The sequence below is a fragment of the Gopherus flavomarginatus genome, chromosome 18 (assembly GCF_025201925.1).
Source record: "Gopherus flavomarginatus isolate rGopFla2 chromosome 18, rGopFla2.mat.asm, whole genome shotgun sequence".
NCBI lineage: Eukaryota > Metazoa > Chordata > Testudines > Testudinidae > Gopherus > Gopherus flavomarginatus.
The window spans coordinates 3113978-3124325 of NC_066634.1; the positions used below are offsets into that span (position 1 = coordinate 3113978).

General features: G+C 47.7%; 1 protein-coding gene and 4 non-coding genes across 5 annotated transcripts; 3 read left to right on the forward strand and 2 right to left on the reverse strand.

Moving 5' to 3' along the window:
- Nucleotides 1-2867: 2867 nt before the first annotated feature.
- On the reverse strand, nucleotides 2868-2949 carry TRNAS-GCU (transfer RNA serine (anticodon GCU)). The gene has a single exon. It is a non-coding gene; the product is annotated as a tRNA-Ser (tRNA).
- A 111-nt stretch (nucleotides 2950-3060) lies between these two features.
- Nucleotides 3061-3132, forward strand: TRNAA-CGC (transfer RNA alanine (anticodon CGC)). The gene has a single exon. It is a non-coding gene; the product is annotated as a tRNA-Ala (tRNA).
- Nucleotides 3133-3829: 697 nt separating this feature from the next.
- Nucleotides 3830-3901, forward strand: TRNAG-UCC (transfer RNA glycine (anticodon UCC)). Its single transcript has one exon. It is a non-coding gene; the product is annotated as a tRNA-Gly (tRNA).
- A 391-nt stretch (nucleotides 3902-4292) lies between these two features.
- TRNAM-CAU (transfer RNA methionine (anticodon CAU)) lies at nucleotides 4293-4364 on the forward strand. The gene has a single exon. It is a non-coding gene; the product is annotated as a tRNA-Met (tRNA).
- A 4629-nt stretch (nucleotides 4365-8993) lies between these two features.
- LOC127036791 (histone H4) lies at nucleotides 8994-9849 on the reverse strand. The gene has a single exon (XM_050928010.1). The coding sequence runs from the start codon at nucleotides 9692-9694 to the stop codon at nucleotides 9383-9385; it is 312 nt and encodes a 103-aa protein (XP_050783967.1). The 5' UTR covers nucleotides 9695-9849; the 3' UTR covers nucleotides 8994-9382.
- Between the last annotated feature and the right edge of the window lie 499 nt (nucleotides 9850-10348).

The window sequence follows — 10348 nt, forward strand, 5'->3', positions numbered from 1 at the left end:
TTTAGATGTAGAAATCTGATCCTAAACTCTTATGCTAGAACTCCAGAATTACAATATGGAACTATCCTATAGCAAAGACAATGAGGACCCAATTGCAGATCCTGAACTCTATCTACCCTAGTTCAGATGTGTTCCATTAAAAGTAAATGGTGTGCGTATGGTGAGAGATTTCTAAGAATGCAGCAGGAAGAGAGGAACACAACCCAGAGTCCACCCAAGGAAATTAATATTCAGCAGGTTTAATACAAATAAGAGGAAGTATTGTTTCACACAACACGCAGCTAACTCAGTGCCATGGGATGATGTTCTGCCCAAAAGCATAACTTGGGGGTCAGAAAAGAACTGGATACGTTCGGGGAGGACAGGCCTGTTAATGCAGCGTTTCTCAAAGGCGGCCACCAGGGGCTATTTTTGCAGCCACAGCCTCCTGGGCTGTGATTGGGGATGGGGGCAAAGCAGGGGCCCATCTCCCAGTGCTGCCATCAGGGATTGAGCTCTGTTCCCCTCTGAAGACACACATGCTGAAGGTGCTGGCTGGCAGCTGTTGAATTCCCCACTTTACTTGGGGGGTGGGGGGAAGACTTCAGCTGGAGGGCTTCAGGCTCTATCCATGTGATGGCAAACTCCAGCCCCAGGCTCACCATCCCCACCATAGTCCCTGGGCCCTGCTGCCTCCCTGCCCATCTCCCCACCCAGGGTTTAATTTGTCCCAGGGCTTGCTGGGGCTGAGTAAACTTTCTGCTGTGAAAAGTGATATTAATAAACATGCAAATATCACTTTTGACTGCTGCAGCCTTCCTAGCTAGCAAGTATTTTTTTTAAAAGCATCCGAAAAAGCAAAAGAAACAACAACAAAAAATGCCTTATTTGTGTTTTTATTCTGTTTAGGCCCAGTAAAGAATAGAGACAATTGTACATTATTTTCATGACCGAGTCCGACAAAAACCCTACATGAATAAATTACAATGATTTGGACATGTGTATTTACATATTCATTTGTCTGAAGCTAATTAAGTATTTTAGGAAGAATTGTCAGCGTGGCCACCAGCAAGAGTTGGTGGCTGTACACTTTGGCCACTAAAAAAATGTGTTGGGAGAACCCCTGCACTAGTGGTTCCATGTGACTCTAACTCTCTGACTACCGGGAGCCAGGAATGGAAGCCAGGGTAGATTACTCTGTGATTACCCTGTTCTGCACACTCCCTCCTGAAGCTCTGCTATGGACCACTCTCAGGGATAGGATACTGAGCAAAATGGACCATAGTCTACCCAATAGATGGCAGCTCTTATGTTCTTGTTACTGTCATTCTGGGTGGTCACAGTTAAAGAAGGGAGTACATTTTGAGAAATACAGATCCCCCCCCCCCATTTTTGTTTTTAACAGAAGTAAGAAGAGCTATATTATAAGGTTTGGCAAAGCATGTAGTTTAGGCATGTTATGGAAAACATATTTATTTTACTGGGCTTCCATTTAAAAGGCCTAGGCTTTTTGTGGAGTACATGAATGCAAAGGGAAAAAACAAAAACAAAGCAGCCCATGGAGAAATGAGTCAGGACAGCAAGTACGAAGGCACTGCAGAAAACCCCACTCAGAACCAAAACTTTGTGATGTGTTACTTTGGTTCTGAGACAACTTTAGAACCTTTTAATTTTACCTTAATTCTCTTATTTACATAACTTTGGTTTGGAGCAAATCCAGCTCTTTGCCTGCAGGCAGGGAAGGGCTTTTAGATGGAACATCTACTTTGTGAGTGTGGCTGAGGGTTCAACCCTCCCCAAACCCCCAGGTAAGGTGCGACCTTGATGTTTCAACATATACATCATATCCATGGTCTTCAGGGTGTTTCTCTTAGCATGTTCTGTGTTGAGCATTGCACTCCAGATCACGTTGCCAGGAAAACACTGAGCAGGCCCTGAGTTTCTTTGTGTATTAGCCCTAGAGTTGCCAACTCTGAAGTTATTTGGGGGAGACCCTCCCCTCCCCAACATGACTGTTGTTTTCTTAAAATAGCCTATTAAAATCTCCCAGATTGCTTTCAATGCTCACCTGGAGATGGATGCCAATTCCTGGAGACTCCAGGCCAAACCTGGCTAGGTTGGCAACCCTAATTAGCCCTGAGATGAGCTTCACATCCCCCTGTGTGGCAGGCAAGACACCCCCCAGGCTCACAAGTATCCTAAATATTGGATGACAATCCTGACTCCCTCCACATTCAAGGCAAGCAGAAGAACCACCTACCTGTACTTTACCTCCCCAACCCTATAAAGGTGTCGGTTCTCCTCTTCCACCAATGAGACCTCTTGCCCCACTGGCCAATCACCATACAACCCATACAGCGATTGCGCCACAGAGACATCTGCTTCATTTCCTATGTCCTCTCCACTTCTACACGTAGTATTCTTTCGTCGCAGTTTCTGGACCAGTGACTTGTTTCTATTACATGTCCTCTTTTATCATACAAGCTCCACGCGGTGTAACCACAATTGAAAAGACCGGTGCGGCGGGGCTGAGGCGAAGCCTCCCTGTGGGAGCAGAGATCAGCAAAGAGAAGCTAGTGAGGGAAAGGGACCAGATATGGATGGGGATAGAAACACGAATCAGTGGGTCAGTTTAGTGAATAACCCCCCCCCTCCCCCCTGACACACTAGGAAAAACAGAGCCACTTGGATCCAAATATTTGATTTCTTTCCTGCCTCCCCCAGTCCCAAACTCTTGCACAGGCGCAAACCAGGCTTTTCAGAGGGTGCATGAAACAGGGTCACCACTCAGTGTCTGGGGCTTTGTAAAGAGGCAGCTCAACCGGAGCTGGGGGGAACCTTTGGTTGGTGCTGAGGCGTTCAGCCCAAAAAGGGAACTCAAGCGGAACCGACGAGGATGGGATTCGAACCCACGCGTGCAGAGCACAATGGATTAGCAGTCCATCGCCTTAACCACTCGGCCACCTCGTCTTGTGTGCCAGCACTCCGAACTAGATCTTCATGGACACCAGATCCTGGGTGCTGGGCACCCCACCCATAGGCAGATGTGTTCAAAGGGAAAGAGGGCACTGATGTCCAGCAGGGGATGTAGCTCAGTGGTAGAGCGCATGCTTCGCATGTATGAGGTCCCGGGTTCAATCCCTGGCATCTCCACTTACCTTTTCCCCCCCTCTAATTATGTGAGGCAGGGAAAGGAGCAGGGGGCGGACAATGATCCCACTCACCTCAGTGGCCGTGTAGCTCGTGTCTCGCAGCAGCTCTGCTCCCAGAGAGGCTTTCCCGAGTGGTTGCAGCCAGGTGGGACAAGAAGGTCAAAATGTGAGGCGCGATGTATAATCCGGAGTCACCACTGAAAATAAAGCGCTTTCGGTTTTGGCGGAGGAAGGAAAGGCCGCTGAATTCTTCCCCAGCGTGCTGGAAAGCAGCGGGTGCGCGGCTGGGTTAGAAGGGCCAGCCAGGGCTTTCCACTCTGACTCCCTGCAAAGATGCAGCGTTGGCCGCCTAGGACAGCGGCTTAGCAACCCCCTGTTTGAAACCCTGTCGAGAAAAAGCAGCCACCGTCTCCCACACCCGGCTGCTCCAGGGGCCAGCTGAATAGCAGCAGCGTCTTTGAAGCCTGTAGCTTTGTGTCAAGAAGAGATTTCAATCCTTTCTCGAGTCGCCAGGATTTTTCTTTTTTACAAGACTCCGCTTGCCAGCAGCAAATGACAAGTAACATCGCCAGTTGCCCAGGGACCCAGGCAGCTCGGGGCGCTCCCTGCCTGCTGTGGTTTGAACTATAGGTGAGAGAAGCCATGACACTCCAGATTGGAGTTGCACAAGAAAAGCAGAAGCGAAGCCGCTCGCAGGAGCGTTGGTGGTATAGTGGTTAGCATAGCTGCCTTCCAAGCAGTTGACCCGGGTTCGATTCCCGGCCAACGCAAAGGTATTTTTATTTTTAATTAACAATATGGATTTTTGTGGGGTTAATTTCCCACCTATGTTCCTCTTTATTGGCAACTAACCCTCCAAAGAGTGAAGAAAGCAAGGAGCCCCCAGCATTTCCATTGCCGACAGCAAGCCCTGAAGCGGGCTGGTCGTGCAGGCAGTGCTGGGTGAATGAAACGCAGCAATGTCACCAACCCACAGTTCTCCCGGCCGGGCTCTTTGCTGCTCTGGCTGGTGCCGGCTGCAAGTGACTGCACGTACAACTCTGCAACTTCCAGTCCATTAAAAGGAAATGGTGTTAAATCCGGATTCCCTCCCCTCCATGCCACTGGCACAAGAACAGGAAAATGCATGACAACCATTGCTAGAGAAAGTAAAACAACAGCAGCAGAGTGGCGCAGCGGAAGCGTGCTGGGCCCATAACCCAGAGGTCGATGGATCGAAACCATCCTCTGCTAGGTATGTTTTTCTGTCCCAACAGGGCTAGAAACTTTTTCTGGTTTCTTTTTCAATATAGCACAAAAACACACGTGCGCTGACTTTTTCCTGTTTGACAATAAGAAAAGACAGGGTTGCCTATGTGGGAAAAATGTTTTTTTTGGCATTGATTTAGTTTTTTTTCCAGTCTACGCTGCCTCGTGTCCACAGACAAAAGTTGGATGTGCTTGAAAGAGCTATAAATCAGCTTGGCAAACACTGTACCATTGTAAGGTGTGTTCACGCTTCGGTATTTTGGACTGATTAAATTGCTTCCACTAGTCCACACCCGCTTTGCATTGTTTCACATCTGGATGAGCCTAGTGAGATACATGTATGCCTTCCCACCTCCCTGTTTAAATGCTGACCCACACTCAAGCATCTGGCAGGTGCCTTTGGATCCAGATGCCAGGCTGAAACCTGCTTTTGTTCCCCTTGGGGCTGTACAAATCCCTGGCCCTACCTTTCAGCCTCCAGGAGGTGCCCGTGGCCTGCCAGCGCCAGGTGAATCAGTTACTGCGGGGGGATGGAGAATTTTACACTAGCATACATTGATCTTTGTGCCATTAGTCAGATCTGGGAGGACTATGTGTCCCAGGTGAAGTGGGGAACCGTGTCGCCTCCTGGATGCATGGCTGACTGTAAAAGCTGAGATGTGAAAGGTGGGGATGGCAGAGATGTTGTATCTGGACCACAAGGTGGAGTGCGGCTGCCTAAAGCTGGCCAAGGTGGGGACGATCAGAGACTGGCCCGCTCCCCAGACTAAGAAACAGGCCCAGTCCTTTATCGGAATGGCAGGGCACTACCAGAGGTTTGTGCCTCACTTTAGCTCCATGTCAGCTTCCATCACTGAGCTACGCAGGAAGGGGAAGCCAGGCATGCCAGTGCCAGAGGGCTTTCTCCGCGCTGAAGGAAGATCTAGTCAAGGGCCCAGTGCTGGGAAACCCAGACTTTGACAAGCCCTTTATGGTGTTCATATGGCGTCTGGCCCAGGACTCCACAAGATGGCCTTTGCTGAAAGTTACTGATTTGTGTCAACAAGCTCTGCTCTACGCTGTGTCCCTGTTGACTAATAAACCTTCTGTTTTACCGGCTGGCGAGAGTCACGTCAGAATGTAGAGTTGAGAGACAGGGCCCGCTGGCTCCCCCAGGCCACCCCCGGTGGACTTGCTGCAGGAAGCACACACTGTGGACGTGAATGCTGAATGCTCCAAGGTCAGACCCAGTGACAATCTACACTACAGGATAAATTCGAAATAGCTTAAACCGATTTTATAAAAACGGATATTATAAAGTGCGCATCCACACTAGGCACATTAATTCGGTGGTGTACGTCCCTGGTCCGAGGCTAGCGTCGATTTCTGGAGCAGTGCACTGTGGGTAGCTACTGTAAAATAATCAGGCCAATAACGTCGATTTGCGTCCACACTAACCCTAATCCGATATAGTAATATCGATTTTAGCATTACTCCTCTCGTTTTGTAGGAGTACAGAAATCGATTTAAAGAGCCCTTTAAATCGATATAAAGAGCAGTGTAGTGTGGACGGGTGCAGCATTAAATCGATTTAACGCTGTTAAAATCGGTTTAACAGCATAGTGTAGACCAGGCCTCAGTGACACATGCTTTCAGTGATCCCCTCAAGTACTAGTGAAAAATCACACACACACACACACACACACACACACACACACACATTGTAATGAAAGAGGTGCTGAGGCTCAATCAATTTTTTTACATTCATCACTGATGCAGCAAGCCTAGAGGTGCCAGGACTATGAACTGCCAACCCGAACCCCAGCAAGGCCTGACACAAATTAAGCAGTGCCCCGCCGTTTGGAAGCAAAAGCATCGCATCTGTTGGCAGCACCTTTCTGCGCATGATCTAAAATCAGGCCCAAGCGCCAAAATTCCCTCTTTAGCATTTAAAATAGAAGGCTAGCTCAGGATTGGCTGAGGGTGCGATGCGCTGTGTCTCATTGGTGGGAATGGAAGGAACGTCAGCAGGTACTGCTGAGAAGGGGGCGGGAGAGGGAGTTCCCGCCGGCTTCCCTCGCAGTTCTCCCTCTGGTCCGCCCACAGCCTAGTTAAGTTCTGGCTGCCGGTGGTAAAGAAGTTTTATTGCTGAGGTGGCGGTAAAATGTCTGGTCGTGGTAAGGGCGGAAAGGGGCTGGGTAAGGGAGGTGCTAAGAGGCACCGTAAGGTCTTACGAGACAACATCCAGGGCATTACTAAGCCTGCGATCCGCCGCTTGGCTCGCCGTGGTGGGGTAAAGCGCATCTCTGGGCTGATCTACGAAGAGACCCGCGGGGTGCTGAAGGTTTTCTTGGAGAACGTGATCCGCGATGCGGTGACCTACACCGAGCACGCCAAGCGGAAGACGGTGACGGCCATGGATGTGGTGTACGCCCTGAAGCGGCAAGGGCGCACCCTGTACGGTTTTGGGGGTTAAACTTTTAGCCTAGAAACCAGAGTAACTGTAGCAACACAAAGGTCCTTTTAAGGGCCACCCACTTCTGCACAGAAAGAGCTGGGTTTGTGAGACACAGAAATCTAGGTTTTCTACTACAAAAACTTATTTCTATGCTATTGGAGTTGTATTAATGAGGTAGCTTCTGCTAACACTTGTTGTCTGGAGTCTGTTGAGCACTTAGCTTTTTAGTATTTTTACAGTTTAAATTAATTTCAATTCATAACTGTAAACTGGCTCACCTATACTACTCAGTATATAGTATTCTATTATTCAGAGCAAGGAATTTCAATCCATTTCTGAAGAATGATGGAATAGGAGAGGTTTCACAGTAGCAGCTATATTAGTCTGTATCTGCAAAAAGAGTAGGAGAGCTTTTCCTGAAATAAAGAAACAGTGATTTCCCTGCGACTGAATAGGTGAGATGCTGTAGGGGTGTCATGACTCCTCTGTCGTTTGATTTCTCTGAAGAATCTGTTAGGAGGAGACAGCGCTTGTGATGTGAAATCCTCCTGCAGCTGACCCTAGCTGCGAATCATTGGATTCGCAGGTAATGTCCAGCTTTTCTTTGGGAATAAATATCTTCCTTCTCCCCTGTCCCTTTGAAACATTTTGATGGTAGTTTGTAATAAAGCAGCTTCCTTGCATTCCGCAGGAAATTGCATTTGAGTGACTGGAAATCTGGTATTTTCATAGTAACCTAAGGTTGACTAAACTGAAATACTAAAATTGTCACTTTCCTTTCTCAGAGAATGGTCCCTTGCAAGTCGTTCTCTTTTGAGCTGCTTAAATTTTTCTACATTTTATCTTCCAAGCCCCTCATTGGTGATCAGACATCACTTCCTTTCATCTCAGCTCTACACACCTGCTGTAACAGCTTGTTCTGCCTGTGGCAATTGTCTTGTTCCCAACTTGTCCAAGACTGCAACTTGCCGGGATCCCGTAAGCGTGTCCCTGGTTTGTGACTAAGCAAAACAGGTGTTTACTACAGCCTGTAACTGAATGATTTTAGTTTCTTCTCAGCTATTTTTAACAGCGTTTCTTCTGCGCCAAATAGAGTTCTCACTGAAAATTCAGATCTTAAGCTGTCAGACATCCCACTGCCAAAATAGACCGGTCATCAGATAGCGTCATCATCAAGAGGTGTCCCTGTCGAAATGCTGCTGAAATTCGGTGGCATTTCGGCGGGTGCTCTCCCGGGGGCCAGGACGTGAGGGCATTAAGATGCCCCTGCGGGCGCTGTGTTGGGGCCCACTCCCTGGACACTCAACAGACTTATAAGTGGCTATTCTTCAACAACAAAAACAGACCTTAACGAGAAACTGCCGAACTGGAATTAATTTGCAAACTGTAACCATAAAACTGGTCCTGAATAGAGACTGGGAGTGGCTGCTGCTCCCAAAAGTCATTTTTCCTCTGCTGATACTCAGCCTTTCTTGTGAACAATTGGAAATGGCCAACCTCCACCTTGATTGCATTGGCCTCCTTAACACTACAAAATGTCCCCGCTTGATATTCACCCTTGTCAACTGTGAGAATAGGCCACTTCTACCTTAATTGAAATGGCCTCTTTAGCACTGACCCCCTTAAGGCAACTCCCATCTTTTCATGTGCTGTGATATATACACCTGCCTACTGTATTTTCCACTCCATGCATCCAGTGAAGTGGGGTTTAGCCCACAAAACCTTATGCCCAAATAAATGTTAGTCTCTAAGCTCCCACAGAACTCATTTTTTCTTCTTCTTGAACAATGCAGTTTCTTAAAGAAAGTACAGCTCTTTAAGTATTACTGCTAGTTTATACTCTCTAGAGTTATATCATTACTGTAACAAGAACAGGAGAACTTGTGGCACCTTAGAGACTAACAAATTTATTTGAGCATAAGCTTTTGTGGGCTAAAACCCACTTCATCAGATGCATAGACTGAAACATATAAGGAGATATAGATAGATACACACACAGCATGAAAAGGTGGAAGTAGCCATATCAACTCAGACTAAAGCAATTATCAGCAGGAGAAAAAAAAAAACTTGATTATCACAAGATGTCTTGTCAACTGTCTGAAATGGGCCATGTGAGGATACTTCACAGGGGGAAATAGATTCAATCTGTGTAATGACTCAGCCATTCCAAAATGGTATCTAGTTTGCATATTTATTCAAGCTCAGCAGTTTCTCGTTGGAGTTTTTAAAACTTTTACTGTAACAGTATCACTAACATTGTAGTAACTTAGTTGAAAACACATTTAAATTCTAATATCCATACCAGATTTAAACACCATGTTAATATCCATGTAACTTAGATAATGTTTTTACTTCAAGGTCCCAGAGACACAGACAAGGTTTTCATCTTGAGCCTAAAAGACCAAAATCACGAAACTTGATCACAGCCTTGGATAAGCCAAAAGACTACTCGCGCTTGATCTTAGCTCACAATACACAGCAAGACCAACTCTTTTTATGCAGCAGTGAGTGGCCCTTAAAAGGACCTTTGTGTTGAATAGTTTCTAGGCAGGGTTCGAAAAGAAGATCAGCCCCCAAAGCCGTACAAGGTGCGGCCTTGGCGCTTCAGGGCGTACACCACATCCATGGCGGTCACGGTTTTCCGCTTGGCGTGCTCGGTGTAGGTCACCGCATCGCGGATCACGTTCTCCAGGAAAACCTTCAGCACCCCGCGGGTCTCTTCATAGATCAGCCCGGAAATGCGCTTCACCCCGCCACGACGAGCCAAGCGGCGGATCGCAGGCTTGGTAATACCCTGGATGTTGTCTCGCAAGACCTTGCGGTGCCTCTTAGCACCGCCTTTCCCCAATCCTTTCCCACCTTTCCCGCGTCCAGACATAGCACCGTTGATTGAACAAAACAATATAACTCTTTACACAGCTAATATCAGCGCTTAACTAGGCTGTGGACGGACCAGAGGGAAAACTACGAGGGAAACAGGCGGGAACTGTTCGCCCCGCCCCTTTTCCAGCCCTAGCTGGTGACGCGTTTGACACTCACCAATCAGACACCGAGTATCACACCCCAGCCTATTATTAGCCAGTTCTTAACTTTAAATTTGGAGCCCGGCCTTAATGTTGAGCATGCGCAGAAAGGAGCTACAAGACGCGTGTGAATAAACACTTTATCCTCAGTCTTGTAGGACCCAGGAGCCCCCACCCTGCTGCAGTAAGTGGCGGGAGAGCTGCTGCGGCCGGCTCCCCAGCTGCCCGCGCTGTGGCAATCCGGTGTTGGCATTAACTCAACAGGGAGGGTGAAACTCTAAAACAGAATCTGTCATCGTGCCAAAACCTTCAATATCTTCTCCCAAAAAAATCGCTTCTCCCGCTGTATTGCATGGAAGGCTGGGGATGCACTTCCCGGGGATTTTTCGCTCCTCTTTCCTTCTGCGTGTAAATGCCTAAAAGTTGTGAACTCTGTTCCGAACACTACGGGTTCAGCGAGTTCTGAGTACATGGAAATCCTTCCGAAAACTGTTCCCAGAACTAGCTAC

Excerpts from the sequence above, each read along its gene's own strand:
- LOC127036791 (XM_050928010.1), bottom strand. The coding sequence starts at position 9,694 with ATGTCTGGACGCGGGAAAGGTGGGAAAGGATTGGGGAAAGGCGGTGCT.